The sequence below is a fragment of the Taudactylus pleione genome, unplaced genomic scaffold, assembly GCF_031769625.1.
Source record: "Taudactylus pleione unplaced genomic scaffold, aTauple2 ptg000095l, whole genome shotgun sequence".
Taxonomy (NCBI): domain Eukaryota; kingdom Metazoa; phylum Chordata; class Amphibia; order Anura; family Myobatrachidae; genus Taudactylus; species Taudactylus pleione.
Window position 1 is genome coordinate 15,135,834 of NW_028284497.1, and position 17,049 is coordinate 15,152,882.

At 45.3% G+C, this 17,049-nt stretch overlaps 1 protein-coding gene across 1 annotated transcript in view; it reads right to left on the minus strand.

The window, feature by feature from the left end:
• Positions 1-1,007: 1,007 nt before the first annotated feature.
• RNF212B (ring finger protein 212B) overlaps positions 1,008-17,049 on the minus strand; it is a 104,776-nt gene continuing 88,734 nt past the window's right edge. Inside the window, exons 12-14 of the mRNA XM_088470249.1 lie at positions 10,902-11,017; positions 9,320-9,381; positions 1,008-1,055 (exon numbers count right to left, since the gene is read on the minus strand). Coding sequence (XP_088326375.1) covers positions 1,008-1,055; positions 9,320-9,381; positions 10,902-11,017 — 226 coding nt within the window. The remainder of the gene's footprint in view (positions 1,056-9,319; positions 9,382-10,901; positions 11,018-17,049) is intronic.

Genomic DNA, 17,049 nt, shown 5'->3' on the forward strand with positions numbered 1-17,049 from the left:
TGGAGACCAAAAAGTCCCCAATTTTTTACATACTTACCTTTCCGCCGGGTCCCGATTCCGCAGCTACTGAAATTGAATATGGGGATAAGCGGGCACGCGCCCGATACTTTATCCCCAGCCAAACCTCCGATGTGGAGTGAAAAGTCCGGCATGCGAAAAGTCGGCGGAAAGGTAAGTATGGAAAAAATTGGGGAATTTTCGGGAATTGTTCCTGGCACCCCCCTAGAGATGTCCAGACATGGGGGATCACTATGGGTACCTGCTGACGGAGGTTGGGGTTTGTAATAGCCGCGGCAGGTGCATAAATGCGGCTTAAGAAGAAGGGGTGAAGAACAACATTCAGATTTAATTTATTTGTTTTTAAATAACTTTCCGTCAAATTTGGGGTACATGAAAATGGGTGCAAGCATATTTTTAAGTTTTTTAAAACTGCACCTGCCGCCACCAGCGAAAAGTCTTTGAAATTGAATACGGGGATAATTAAAAAAGGCGAAAATGATGGTTTTTCGCCTCAAATTGAATACTGCCCTAAGCATGGGAGATGCGGTTTTCTAGATTTTAAAGCCCTATTCAAATATCTGTTAAAGTGAATTTCTGTCAAAACCCATTTGGTTGTACATCTGCCGTAGTATAAGTATAGGGCTAGTAAGTAAGTGACCTTCTCATCACATTTGCTTTATAATAAGGGCTGCCGTCCGGAAGTGCCACCAGTAAATCCAATATGCTACTTATTTCCCTATGCCACTTCAGGTTAAACAGATAGGGAGTGAGGGATGTTACCCAGGCCATCAACCCACCACTGTTCATCCAGAATGTGGTTTGGTTGCTGCATGCTAAGCATATGTATTACTTCTTAGAGGCCTTTTCTACAACATATACCATTGTTTGCACTTTTCTCTATTTGTACACGCCAGTGACATCTGCAAATTTACCCAATCAGAGAGATGTTGGCAACCCTAAAATCTCTAGTAAGTAGTTACTATAGTCAGTAAATAAAAGTCACTTACTTATGTTCTTGAGCTCTGTGATCCTGGCATTTTAGGGGTAAATTTTAGCTGTAGAAATAACCAACCTTACTCATTATGCTATTATTACATTTTTTACATTTGTCATACAAATACATCACAGCACATTTTAGACCTGATTCTGAGTCAAATGCAATGCTGATATTCGTGCAAATGATCGATGACTTTCAACTGTGCAATCATCTAAGTAGCTAAAAAGTCGCACAACGCATGCCCACTCTGGTGTGTGCTCACAGAGTCGCAGTAGCAATTGAGATGCATGGGGCTAAATGTAATAGCCTGTGAACCAGCACCGCTGTGGGAATACATGAGAGTATGCCCGTATTTTTAAAGCAGCAAGGATGTTAAAGGCAAAACCAAGCTTGCTGCTTAAAAAATACTGGTATACTGGCATGTATTCCCACAGCGGCGCTGGCTCGCAGGCTATTATATTTAGCCCACGGTCTTAGAAATACATTAGACAGGTGGTGGCTATTCAGATGCATGGAGATGCACTGTCTTATGGGTGCGTTATAGGAGTGCAGCTGGATTGTTGTGTCTAAAGTTGCTAAGTGGTGCCGCACCGTGCAACTCTGAATCAGCCCTTTATGCATAGTCTATGGTGATGTATAAGGATGTTCCATTCGATATTACAGCATGTATAGATGCTAAAAGTGGGCATCTCACAGCTTGCACAGTCGGCAAATATATGTGCACAAGGTAAGGCATTTGTAGCGGCATATGCATAAAGTCACACACAGGTGATCGCCAATAGATGCTGCTGTATGCACTTTGGCATGAAAATCAAGCCCTTAATGTAATAAATTTAGCAATAGGTGATTTACCACAAAAGGCTGCATTTTGGGGTGGGTTACCAATCGCTGGATGCCATAAAGCAAAACTGACAGAAAATCACCAACTCGTTTTTTTTTATTACGCGGGCAAATTACAAACTGCAGGATAACCTGCCAGAACCCCCCCCAAAGTGGTTTGCAACTGATTTACTGAGGTGAAAACCAATGCAAGATGTACGCCCTCTCCCAAGAGAAACAAGCCATCTGTTTATAGTACTAGGGCGGGTTGGTTATGAAATCCCAGATGTCGGGATGCCGCTGGTCAAAATACCGACAGCCAGAATCCCTATACACATAGGAAGGCACATAAGTATTTTCCCTATCCCTACCCCTACCCTAAGCCTCCCTCCCTCCCTGGTGCCTAAACCGAACCCCCCCCCTTCCTAGTGCCTAAAACTAACCTCCCCCTCCCCGTACCCTAACCCTAACACTCCCACCCCGGTGCCTAACCCTCACCTTAATGCCTAACCCCGCTAGCTAACGCTAACCTCCCCCTAATATCCCGATACTTACCTTCGGGATGCTGAAGGTCGGGATACGGGTGCCGGGATCCTGACCTGTGGGATTTCGGCGCTGGTATTTCAACAGTCGGCATCCCGCACGCCGGGATGCCAACCACATCCCTACTAGGGCTCATCTCATTAGCATGAATAGGAGGGTCCTTATTGAATGTCAGGAGTTCATACAAAAGTGGTATGTCTAAGTGAATTATGATTCTGGGTCTGAGGTGAAATGGGACAAATATCAATATAGCGTTACCTGATCTCAGAAAAGGGACCAGTTTTGACATCTTTTCGAAATAAAGTCTTAGCTCGGTCCATATAAACAATATGTAACAATTTTTTCATGAACAGTTGCAATACTGGGAGTGTTGGGTTAATCCAATGTTGGAGTGCCCAATAATGAGTCTCCTCATGCATAATAAACAAAAAACGCAAACCATAGGGCAGAGGCGGATTTACCGCTAGTCAACATAGGCCGACGCTTAGGGCCCGGCGGGTCCCAGGGGGCCCGGTAGCGGGCATTTTGCTTGCTGTCAGCACCAGCACACATATTCTCTGCGGTTAGGTCTAGACTATAGAGGGCTGATGGTCCTGTGACGTCACACCAACGTGACTCGGCCTGAAAGGGGGAGGGGCGGGGATGGTAACGGGGGACCAAAAGTGTCCCCTCGCGGGCTCGCTCCACTCGCCACGCTTCGGGCACGGTGGCTCGCTGCGCTCGCCACAGATATTTATTCCCCCTCTATGCCCTAGTGGATGGTAACGCAGGAGCTGTCCAGCCTCCTGCAGCGGTCACGTGGTGTCTACGTCACAGAGGTCCTTTCTCCAACTTGGAAATAGCAGCAACCTATTCTCTGCCTAGTTAGTGTCTCCTCCTCCCCTGCTGTATTCACGTGACGCGCACGGAGAGGGGGAGAGAGGAGCAGGCAGCACAGGAAGAAGACAGTAGGAGGATCACGCAGTGCGCGCTGCTCAGCTGTTGAAGGTGAGGTGCCTGCCAGTGCCTTTAGTTTACTATCTAAAGCAAGAAAGCTTACCGCGGAGTCCTGCTGTTTAACAAATTTCCGGAGGAAGGGAGGGAGTTGCCTTCAGACCCAGCTAGAGCAGGGGCATGGCATGTTCCATATTCGTTTTCTATAGTGCATTCACAAACCCTACCACGCACGGTGTGAGCCAGACAGTGTCGTCGATTACATTCCCCTTCCTCTGCACAGCAGGCACGTCCCTCTCCTTCCTCCACGCTACCTCTCTGCACTGTGTGTCTGTGACTGACCTGCTCACCTCCCCTCTTCCTGTGCTATCCGGGATTAGGGCTTTGTTGTGAAAAACTGTGAGTATGCTTGATGTACACTACTGTATTTCTGACTGTGCACAGTCAGGGCAGTTTCTAGGGTTTGAGGCTCCCAGTGCGAGCAGTCAAAATGCGCCCCCCCCCCAGGCAGTAATATTGTGGAGTGGGCGTGGCCTCATCGTGAGGGGGTGTGGTATCACAGTAAGGGAGTGTGATCTCGAAAGACCACAGAATGTCAGCCACTGTGACTACTGAGTACTGGGTTGGCTAACCTGTCAGGGGCAAAGCGCTGAAAAATATATGTAGTTAAACAAAAGACAGACAGCATGCGCGCGCCTACGGCGCGTGCTCAAAAAATGGGGTGTGGCCTAGCTGTCACAAGCCCACACCGCATTTCTGTGTGCATGCCTTTGGTGTGACATTTGCAGGAGTATGACCTTGTATCACACTCGTTTTTAGTCGCGTTGGGAGTGAATCCAGCACATTGAAAATAAAAGCCAGATCCACATAAAATACACTGCAACAAACCACTTCCACATAATATATTGGAAAAGCCAGAGGCACATAAACTACGTTTTAAAACCACATCCACTTCAAATACATTATTAAATCCAGAACCACATAAAACACATTGAAAAAACAAGATTCACATAATACACACTTCATTCCAGCCCCCTCCCTTGCCATTCTATCCCGACAGGTCTTAGGCTTCCCCTCACTGGCTCTCAGGCAAAAGTGCCCATTATGCAGTGCCCACTTGTAGTTGTCCCCATATGCAGTGTCCCCTGTATTTATGCCCCTTATGCAGTGCCCACAGTGGTAGTGCAACTTATGCAGAGCCCACAGTAGTGGTGCCCTTTATACAGTGCACCCAGTAGTAGTGACCCCAGGAGTGGTGCCCCCTATGCCATGCCAACATTAGTAGTGCCCCCTGTAGTCATGCCCCCATCAGTAATGCCCCCAATAGTAATGGTCCCTGTTGTAGTGCCCCAGTAGTAGTGTCCCCAGTTGTATTGCCCGAAATAGTAATGCCCCCTGTAATAGTGTCCCCAGTATTAATGCCCCTGTATTAGTCCCCCCAATAGTAATGCTCCCTTTGTACTAGTGCCCAAAGTAGTTAAGCCCCAAGTAGTAGTGCCCCTGGGCCCTGAGTAATGCCCCCAGTAGTGGTACCTCCTAAGCAATGCCTCCCGAGTAATGTCCCCAGTAGTAGTGTCTCCCCCTGCAGAAGTGCCCCCAGAGTAATGTCCCCAGGCTGCCTGCACATAAAAAACAAACAAACAGTAACACTTACCTTCAGCCCCGCTCCGGCGTCCGCTCCGCTGCTCCTCTGCACTATGGGAAAGACGTCATGACGTCCTCCCATAGTGCACACTGGGGGAGCCGGAAGCCGGAGCCTCCATCTCTCCGGCTGCTCTGCTCTGGTGTGCCGGGCGCCCGCTGGTAACTGAATCTCAGCGGGCGCCCGGCAGCTAATAGGCTGTTTCTGCTGCAGAGGTCGGAGGCGGCGCGCCCCATGCAATTGCACGGGTCGCCTGCCCCTAGAAACAGCCCTGTGCACAGTTATATATAGTAAGAGAGAGGAGAGTGGATTTATTGCTCTGCCATGTACAGGAGTAATGTTCGCATATAACCAGCTTCCCCACATGTATATGTAGCTGTATAGCAGTGTACTGTAGCTATATCGCTGCTCTGCTATAATTCTATCTCTGCAGCAGGGAAAGCTACACAAAGGCATTAATCTCTGTGAAATGTAGTGATAAGGTTCTGCTAAGCTGCTGTCTGTGTATATATATATGGGGGTTACTGACCTCAGACCTGCCCCCTCATCTCCTCTCCATCACACCCCATCTACTTTACATCCTCTTCACTTCCCCTGCTTTTATTAATTGATGACTACCTCCGTTATACTAACAAAAGGGATTTACCTTTTAGTGTGGAGCCTAGACAGGTAATAAGGGCTTAATTTAACAACAATCCATATTACCAGAAGCATATTTTGTTTAGTATCGCAGTGATACTAGCGAATATGCCATTGGTATTTAACATTACTCAAGCACCTCCAACGAGGTCCAGTGATGTCCTCCTCCTCAGCATCATCCTCCACAGCCTCAAGCTGCCAGCGATGGGCTCAGTGACGTATCTATAATGGGTGCAGTGTGTGCAGGGCACACGGGCCCCAGGGTCCAGGGGGGCCCCGCACCGCACACACTGCACCAATATATTTTTTAAACTTACCTGTCCGAGGTTCCGTGTCGGGTGTCACTGCTGCTCAGAACACTGGAAAAATGGCTGCCGTGGCCATTTTCCGGTGTTCTGCGCATGTGCAGTAGACTTCGGGCACACTCTAGTGCCCGGAGTCTACTAATGCTCCGGTGGTTGGCCAGCTGCATCAGTCGGCTGCCGGCCACCGGGGAGAGAGGAGGGGGCCCCGCATGAGGAGTGCACACGAGCCCCCTCCTCTCTTAAAATGCCCCTGGATGGGCTGTTGTGTATTGCACATGCCAGGTGCCAGTCTGTGCATGGGCATTACACTTTAACCTGGAGGGGATTTGGGTAACAAACAGGTAAACTAAGTGTACTGCTGTCTACTAAATACTGAAAGGATGACATATTCACTTTATTCGCAAATATTAAGTTTCCACCAGATGTATCACAGAGGGGCCGAGGCAGATATCTCCGATACCTGCTGCTATACCTCCATTCCCGCTGGCAGCCGCATCCCCCATAGGTTTCTATGGGGGATGGTTTGCGCACATCTCCCATTGTTAAAGGACTGCACATGCACAGTCCTCCATCTGCGAGTCCAATGGTCGTGATGGTTGCAATGGTGATGCCAGGCTGCGACCTCGGTCCAACGCTAGGATTACAGATGCAGTAAGGAGCTGTTTCCCACAGACACCATGTGCTGCATTTGCATCTGAGATGGAAAGAATTGCACAGCTGCGGCTTTGCCATTCCGTCCATCTATGAATCAGGCCCTCTGTCCATGCAGAAAGCATTCAGGGCCTCATTCAGAAGCGGTCGTAGGATGCAAGCGGTCGTTCAGAAACAGGACGGCCGCTTGCATCCTGAACGGCAGCCTCCATGTCGGTCGTTAGGCTGTGGGTTAACACCCACAGCTCTAACGACCGCTAAGGGAGATGGTCGCGATGGTCAAGACCATCGCGACCATCGGGCTTACGACGAGACCCTAGGGTAGGGACTCGTCAACCTTAAGCCCCAGGGAGCTTCCTGCTTCCGAAAAGGAACGCCTCGGAAAGCTTCCGAAAGGAACGCCTCCGTTTGGACGGGCACGCCCCCTGCCTGCCCAGCAAACGTAGCGAGCTGTCAATCAACATCGACAGCTCGCTCCGTCTGCTTCGAGCCCGCTAACGACGGGTGATCCGTCGTTAGCAGGGGCTCGCGCATGCGCACGACGGAGCCGTCTCCGTCATGCGCATGCCCTGTGGACCAACATCGAGTCGGTTGTGAGCGCTCAGAGCTCGCAACCGACTCTGAATAAGGTCCTCAGATTTTACCTATTGGGCAGTTCCCATATTTTTTTTAATCACGGCACCCTAGAGTATCAGTATTATTTTCACGGCACCCCTTATGTTTAATGTTTTCAAAAGTTGAATATAAGGAGGTAAAATTACAAATAATGTAAGGGGAATAACTCAAGAACGTAAATATAGTGTTCAGGATTGTTTAAGGAAGGGGGGCCCCAAATCGATATCTTGCTTAGGGCCCCATGAAGTCTAAATCCGCCTCTGCCATAGGGCAATAAAATAAATATGCCTCCAACTAGGCCCATTTTGAGTGAATGATAATAAGAGGCCCATGAGGAATCTCCAATTTGGGAATAAATAAATCTGGTGGAACACATTTGAAAACAGCTCTAGATAAAAACTTGCTGTCAATTTTTTGCAGGATACATTATAGGCTCGGACAATATCAGACCATGTCAAAGACGCAAAGTCTATTACCTACCCAGTATTGATCTCTTTGTGCTTAATCTCTTCCCTCAAAATAAATCTCTTCCCTCAAAAGACAATAATGAGTGGATATAGCCTTACTAGAAGGAGGATCCAGTAACTACAAATTGTCCGGAGGATTGCTGTAATCAGAATCTGAATTTTTTTTTATAAATTAGCTAGTATAATGCTGGGCCTGAAGGAAGGAAATTGGGTAGGCCTCATAATAATAGGCCTAAATAATAATTGTATATTCCTCTTTGATTCTCTAGATGTGAGGGATTGTTGACTTCAAACATTTTTTAAATGCCATATGGAAGCACTACTGTATATTGTTTTAATAATTATTAAGTCCCCATATTTTGTAAGAAAATGATTATGGCCCGTATTTCTTCTAATTATAATGACCCCCATAATTATAACTTTTGCCACATCTATTGCACCCTAATTTGTTCTGCAGCAAATTGTTATTTTGATTTACGTCCTATACATGAAATATGGGCTGCAATTGGCATATAAGGGATGACCCAACAAAAAAAATGCTAATCAATTAATAAAATGATTTATTTGTTAGATTAATGGCATCATAATACAACTCACTATTGTCATAAATAAACAAACTTTTCATGGTTTGGGCACAGTAACATAAGACCAAGATTCAAACACTGTATCCTTTGCAGGTGTAAGCACTAAGATGGTCTTCTGCTCCCTAAATTTTTTACCTACAACTACGCCGTCCTTCTCAGCCGCATAGTTGAGTGGACTAAAGGTACAGATACTAAACAATGGGTCAATATTGAAGATCGTTTTCTACCTATCTATCAAAATAGATCCCTGGGTATCAACTCTCCTGATTACGGCTCACCCATTGATTTTTCATACACTGTCCCGCTGGTGCTGCCAGTGTAGGCGGAAATTGGTCTGTCAGGCTTGGTTTCCAGGTCTTCAGAAACCCCCCCTGTGTGCACTAGTGCCTCCTCTGTACATCCATGTGGCCTAAGGTGCAAAGACTGAGACACTCAGTTTTAGCAACCACGCATGCTGTAATACAGATTGACGCATACTTATACGTCACCATTAGTCGCACCGCCGAAGCTTCTCCTTCCGACCGCGGCATCATATGCTTGCGATTGTGCTTCTGTGAATGTAGCCACTTGCATTACATACCCGCATCACTCCCATAATACGCCCACTAAACTGACCATTTTTGCGTGCAATACTAGCCACCTCCCAGCAGACTGACGTGCTGACCGGCGACCGCAGTATCAGAAGAGGCTGGGCACTAGTCTGTGCGATTTTCCTCACTGCGACGGCCATTTTCTGGCATTTTGTGAAGGGCTGAGACACCTGACCCGCCTCAGAGAGGTAAGTGTTAGATAATATGGGTGCAGGGTGAGCGGTGCGGGCCCCACTGGACCCAGGGGCCCGTGTGCACCGCACACCCTGCACCCATTATAGATAAGCCCCTGCCTACCAGTCACCACCCAGGAATGCCAAGCACTTTTCCGCCACCTTTTTGATACTGTCTGTCCCAATTGCAACAGCACCTATGTAATACACTGGCATTGTGTTTGGATTAGGTGCGACTCAGAATCAGGTCATAGGTCATGTTTTCCTGCAGTCCTTGCTTGGACACACCATGACTGAAAGATTGTATGTATGATATGAGTCCACAAACTACATGCAAGCATTTGCTGTAAAACATACACACCTGGATGGCCCTTAGGCGGTCAATGTTGGTACTTGGGGTAATGTAGGATTCCCTTTTTACAGCTAAAATCAAACAAAAAATATATGACACCATGTTTGCCATCATTGCAAAATACAATGGGCTGATGCAAAGCTGGATGCAATTGTGGCCCAAGTTGCAGTTGTAAAATGCATTCACTAAACAAGCTACAATTGTGGGTATATGCACGAGGTCTGTGCAGGTCTGCACTATTAGCACAGGTGCCCAGCTTACTCCATGCATATTTCATATACTTACAGGTATGTCCATTTGTTTTGTTTATGAAAACCGCATTAGGCTTCAGTAAAAACCTCCGTAATACATTAGGAACAACTCACCGTGTATATGAAGAAAACATTGTTTTGTTAAAACACGCAAACAAAATATATGCAGGAGCAATGAAGAAAGCTTCTGTCAATGTCAGAGGTGCATTCGCAATCAGCCAATCATAAACGTTCTGCTAGTGCTGGAGCCTGTATTGTCATCATCTTCCCTGGTACACCCACTATATAAATATATATATATATATACATAAATATGTGTATATATATATATATATATATATATATATATATGCTTTTCTGGGCATGTACAGAATTGATTTTACGATAGTCATGCTATGCAAACTAGCGTAGGTCCCACACTGCATCAGCCACTTTATCTCTACTTGGTTAAACAACTCAGTTATCATCATCACCAGCCCCTGCTCAGTATGTCCTGTCAAAACTGAATATGATTTTTTTTTTTTTTTGCCACCAAACCTCTTTTGGCCTGTTTGTGTTATTTCTGCCAATATCCTTTGCTTTATTCATCTCATGACCAATTTACAGTACAACGTGGTAACTTACAAATATACAACAAATGTGCCACTGTAGTGGATATGCTGGTTTGTCATGTGCATAAATTTGCCCCTTCTTACACAGAAAGTGCATGGATCTGCATTTCAAGATGGCAGTGCCTCCAATTGGGGCAAAGATTTCCATCTTTTCAGTGGAGTAGTTCAGCGGATTGGAATGTTCCCAGCCACTAAATGTGGGACAGGTAAACTAATTTGTCCTGTCTTGCACAAAGATGCAAATACATTTTATGTGTGGGGGCCCGGGACAGGATATGTAAATGAGATTCAAGGGACGGAGTGCATTTAGGAGGAGCCAGTAATCAAGAGTCGCTTCCCATGCTTTTAGTGGTACTTATTTTGTACTAACCAGGCACACTAGATGCGAGGAAGTGTATTTACATGTTCACTTGTAGCCATTTAATATAACATTTAAACAAATTGTAATCAATGTACTCTTATGATGAACATATATAGCAATATTTTAAGGGAAAATATAAATATGATTGAAGGGTGTAACCTAAATGGAAATAGGTTAGACTTTTAAGTGATTTTTTTTTTTCACTTTCAGTATGTAGCTTATCTTCAGCACCAGCGATCCTATAAATGGATCTCCATTTTATGGACCAATTTTGGGGTCTGTAAATGACCTTTTGCAAGTAGATTTATGTTAAAATTATTTATTTTGTAAATCATCACATATGTTCAACAGCTGAACTTTCTTTTTACCTGAGCTTGATCTCAAAGTGTTGCTATCAGTGCGAGTTTGTGTCTGGCTTCCAGAAACATTAGACCTCTCGCCAGCGTAAGGAAAATTCAGATTGGATGTTGGATGTGAAGGTAGGCTGTAAAAAATATAATGAGTATACACTAATAACAGCCCAGAAATCTACATTTTATTGTGTAAAACAACCTAAAAAAAATCATAACAAAATACATCAAACCTGCCTGTGTAGCACATTCAGTCACTGCTTAAAGACTATCAATGTAGCCCACAGCAGCACGATTACAACTTCCAGCAGTATAGAGGGCCTGACTCTGTGTGCAGAGCTAATGCACTGATCGCAGATTTGCGCATTCGGAGGACTCGTTCTGCGCATGTGCAGGATGGGTCCTGCAAAATCGCACGCAGGCTCCCATATGCCTCTGCCTGACTGACAGGCAGACGAGTTTGCGGGGTGGTGCGGGGACGGGCTGCGTTCCCGGAAACGGGAGTGTGTCGTCCCTGTTTTCCAGAAGTGGCAAGGCCAGGATCTGCATCTATGGATGTAGACTTCCTGGCCTCGCAGACTGACAGGACCCTGTCAGGCTGCAGTAAGCTTCATCTTCTGCAGCCTGACCAAAGGTGTAACCATTGTGATGGAGGTCCCAGGCTGCGACCTCGGCCCAGCCTTTTCCAATATTTGGGGGTATGTTTACTAAGCTACAGATTTCCTGTCTAATTGAAATCAATGGGCATCAACGGAGGATTGCACTCTTAAAAAAAAAAAAGGATTTATTATGCATCGGTTTTCACTGTAATCTGTCATTCGCCATCGATACCTGTTGGATTTCAACTCTCTATTCAGCAGCAAATCTGAAGGTAATTAGCTGTCAATCTGCAGACTGATATAAAGCAGTGCACAGATCAGTATGATCTGAGATCGTGTTAAATTATAAACAAAAAAAATGTTATGGGGTCCCCCCCAAAATCATTAACCAGCCCTGTGCTTCTCAGCCTAAGCTGGTATTGGAAAATAGGGGGAAAACAGCATAGGGTTCCCCCTATTCTCCAATAACCGGCACTAAGCTGAACCATCCAGGACAGCTATAGCAGCGTGGGGTCCCCCTGCCATAATGGCAACCAGACCCAAACTGGTCAGCTCAGGGCTAGAATCCCTAGGGAAGTGGGGCTCTTCTCCACACTCCTGGGGCTTTGGGTGTGGAGGTTTCTTCAGGAAGATTTTTCATGCTCCTTCAGGAAGATCTGACCGGTTTGTGTCTCTACTAATTTCTTATTGTCTGAAATCTTTAACATCACTTCACTCTTTTCTTTGATGAAGTAGATGTGTTTCATTCTTGTGAAATCATCGATGAATGTAATGGAGTATCTATATCCACTTAATGACTTAACCTCCTTCGGACCACACATATCACCAGTTCCAGGGGCTCCTCAGCTGTGCTTTCTGATTTTGGAAATGGACAACAGCTTTGCTTGCCTGTAATACAGCTTTCACACATGGGCTTTTCTGTATCACTCACTGATATTCCTGTAACCATCCCAACCAGTAGTTTCTTGACGCTGTCATTTCCAAGGTGGCCCAATTCTCTGTGTCAGACTGTAGGGGGTAAATTTACTAAGAATCGTGTCTGGCTGAGTTTTATACCTACTGCATCGTAAGGGACATGAGTAAGTTTTTCTCAAACAAATTCACAAATTTACCAAGAATCGTATTTGCTGATGTGTATGAAATCGTGTGTGATAGTGTGTTAGTTCAGTCGTATTTGGACTGAAACATGTAGACCTGCCTGTGAGCTGCATGTTTAGTAGAAGCACTGCACAGATTAGTGTGATCTGTGCAATGCTTCTGTGGGCTATAGGTTAAAGTGTGGTAATGGCACAGCAGGGGGACTCACAGCATGGGGTCTCCCTGCCAAACCATTCTCCAGTGCCAAACTGGTCAGCTCAGGGCTGGCAATCCTCAAAAAGTGAGGACACCCCCAAAAATGGGGTCCCTCCTCCCGAGGATCAACCAGCCATAGGCTGAATGGCCAGGCTCTTCCCTGCACCCCTAGTGGCGGTGGATGCAAGGGGTAATGGGTTAATAATAGTACTAATATTGTTCTTCACAGTAGGACTGCAAGTCCCAGCCAGTCTTCCCTGTAGCACTTGTAGAACTACAAGTGCCAGCATGCCGCTGGCACCTGTACCCCCACTGTGAAAAAAAAAAACCCACAGTACACACACACTAAATGTTTTATTATTTTACTACACATTCACTCACTCACCTGCACTCACACTACATACTTACCTACTCCCTGGTGCTGTTCCAGGGACGTATTTAATGGGTGCAGGGTGGCTGGGGAACACGGGTCCAGGGGGCCCCGCACCGCACACCCTGCACCCATAGCATTACTCACCTCTCCGGAGTCCCGTGTCGGAGCGGGGGTCCAGCGCTGTAAAAACTACTAGAAAATGGCCGCCGCGGCCAGTTTCCTGACGTTTGCGCATGCGCAGTACAGGGAAGATGGCCGCCGCGGCCAGTTTCCCGGTAATCTGCACACACTCTATAGACTCTGGGCGCACTCTAGTGCCCAGAGTCTATAACTCCGGCGCTGGCCGAACACAGCTCAGTGCACTGCCGGCCGCCTGACAGAGTAGAGGGGACCCGTGTCGGAGACTGCACACGGGCCCCCTTCTCCCTAGATACGTCCCTGCGCTGTCTGGTCCTCTTTTTCAGTAGAATCCGGTCCTTCAGGAAATAAAACAAGAAACTTACCTGGAGTCCACGGACTGCTATACTATATATACATTATAGCACTACCTGAATGACAGGAAAGCAAAGAGAATTACTGCACCTTAGCTTCTCTTAGCCAATCAGCGGCCGGTTACTATTACAATGGCCGCTGATTGGCTAGAGGCAGTCGGACTCTTAGCCAATCATGGCTAAGGTACAAGAAACCAGCATGAGTTTCTTGTACCTTAGCCATGATTGACTAAGACGGCTCCAGGGGATGTTGTTGTTTTATTTAAGTGTATTGATTTCTATTTGTGTGTTCAGCCGTGTTTTGCAGATAGATTTGTGTTTTTACATCAGTGTTTCTCGGGTTTGACTCCTCTTTGTTTCAGAATATTTATCATGAGGTTTCTCCCCATATCTGGTACATAAAGAACATCTTGGATTTCTGTGATTTTGGTTCTAGTCCCTATTTTCAAGTGGGTATGGACTGTCCCAACTTTAGTAGTTGTAAGCACTTAATTTTCTAATTCTTTGATTGTTATAGAATCAAACGTGTTCAATGTAGTGAACCACACTTTATTACAACTGAAATGTCTTGTAGCACTTGAGTCAATATACCAACAATTTTTCTTGTGACTGTCTGTTTGTGACTGTCTTTGACACTCAAAGCTTTACCACACTTCTTGCTTTATGTAGCACTCACATTTTTCAGTTTGCATTTAGACGCTCTGGGGTAAAGTTACTAAGATCCGTGTTGGTCCCGATTTGCATGTTTGGGTGATAATATCACTTTTTTGCAAATCGGGAATTTACTATCATTAAAGTCGAGTTGAGCCATCGGCTCAATTCGGAAGTACTTTTCACTTATTTCATACAAATCGGGAATTTACCATTATTCGTTTTGCTAAAGTCGCCCGTTTTACACTAAAATCGGGGACTCAATAGAAGTTTTCAATGCACCACCTCCTGAGCTGCGAGTTGTCATTCAACATACACAAATCAGTGTGATTTGTGTATGTTTCTGAATGGAAAGTGTGTTGTAAGGGTTAATTAAAATAAAAAATGATGTGAGGCCCCCCCCCAAATGGCTAACCAGCCCCGTACTTGTCTTGCCAGCCTGTCCTGGTACTTAAAATTACAGGGAACAAAACATGTAGGGTTCCACCGTAAATTAGGTACCAGCACCAGGCTGCAGGGCCAGTCCTGGTTTTAATTATAGGGGAAAAACTTGCGTAGGGGTCCCCCTATAATTAAAACCAGCACCGGACCCTTTCTAGCGGGGGGCTGATGCCACAGCCAGGGGAGCCCTTTCACCGGGCCCCCCAGCCGCAGCATCAGTCATCCTGACTGCTAATCAGTATGGAATCTATATTTGAACCTCTATATACCCCTGCCTGTACCTTCTAAAATCATACCTATAAACCTCTAAGGATGACGCTAATTTGCGTACGCAGTCATACAGTAAATAAAAGACTCCAGACTTGGAACGTGTGGTTCAAAAGCACAAAGTATTATTCAAGTAAAAGTACAGTCAGTTACACGCTATTGATCCATACACAATTCGGCGCAAAGGAATTATACAGACCCAAGTACAGTATACATATGCAGCGCTTTCTGGTCCAGATGTTAGGCATCAGCAAGAAACCCCTCGTCCCTCAGCGTTCAGCAAGAAGACTAAGAACCCAGTGTTGGAGCACACATATTTATACCCCCCCAGAATAGACAGGACAATAGAGAAGTTTGTTGCTTATGCCATTGGTTCCCATGGGGGAAGCATCTGTTACAGAGCGTTTAACAGGCTGGTTCAAATAGACTCAACCCAGCCTCCAACAACTGGGGGTCTCTGCCCTTCCGCCCCCTGCAACATCCTAACAATTGTTCATATTATATACATTTTGTTGCTTGAAGTCTCTGCAGTCCATAAGTTGAGAATGCATGATGCGATCTTCACACCGATAATACCAGAATTCTGTTGAAAGAGTACGCATCAGTACAAAACCAAACACGGCTTACTTAGCATGTATAAAACCCTAGTTACCAAATAATCTTTATTTCACAGCATTTATACTAACTGAACAAACTTAAATCTTATACCTTAAAGCTTATTAAACCTTTTATGTGGATATGTAATGTGTGAGTATGCGGGGTTTGATATAAAGACGCTAGTTAACTTGGGGCAGATGCGTGCGCATGAAGCTAATAAAACAGTGTTTTCATACAAGGTCTTATGCATTCGCTAATATGCGACTAGTTAACAGCGCAATTGTGCGTATTAATGTGTGTATGAGGAATGGTGCACTTAAATCTCACTTACTAAATGAACACCTAGCAGTGTGGAATGCTGAGCCTTATAGTTCCACATGCCCCCTCTCCCAGCAGCCCCCACCTTTCCCAGGCTCTAAAGAAAAGCCTTTTATTCTTCCAGACTCTTGTGTGAATGCAAATTAGCCCAGCTACAAGACCCAAACCTAAGATAACACTCTTGGCTTTGAAGTTATTTCATTGCAGGAAGCTTGCTAATGTAAGGTGTGTATTTGAGCTGGGCCACCTGGAGTGAGAGCAGACGTTATCCAGGAAGCTTATCTACACAGGCTAGTTATCACGTGGCCATTTGCTCTGTTCTAGCTAATGCAATATATCCTTTAGGGGAATTATAATAATATGCACTTTATCCAGAACACCCAAACTACGTAAAGTCATGAAATGGGTTTTTGGTGAATCGCCGTAACTTATGGCGATGGTCACGGATGCAATCGCATAATGCAATAGTATTATCGCCACATGTACTAAAGTGTGAGTTTATCTAAAATGGCGCTTAGGCGGCCATTCGCAAAATGGCGTCTTGTGGCCAGTCGCAAGATGGTGTGGCTGCGATTCAATTTTAAACTGATCTTACCTCAGCCAATAATCCAGTTTCGACAGTCCACCCTTTGATAGCGAACAACATGTATCACAATCTGCTATTAGAATTTAATTTAGGATTACAGTTACATATTATTTTGTGTTATTATGGGATGGCACAAGGTGGTTCTTAATCCATCAATAATGTGTCTCTGAGTTGGGACATAAAACTACTATTATACGCACACCGCGGATCTTGGAAGATGTGAAAGGTGTGGGGATGCACCAGTCTTATAAAAGCAGTCTTGAAGGGGAATTTAGACTTTACATTATCTGAGGTGTTTTAAAAATAACATTTCAATAATACATTCTATGCATGTCTAAATATAATACATTAAATGATGGTATTTCCTAGTTCAGGGTTGTAATGCAGTTCTATATTTACCTCGGTATTCATATTGTCATTACTGACCACCATCATAGTTTCGTTCTTTTGTTTTACTCTATTTTTACATTTTCCACACTTCAACACAATAGGAACACACCGGACGCATATGCCAATTATTATGATGACAATTAGTATAAGGATCAAGAAT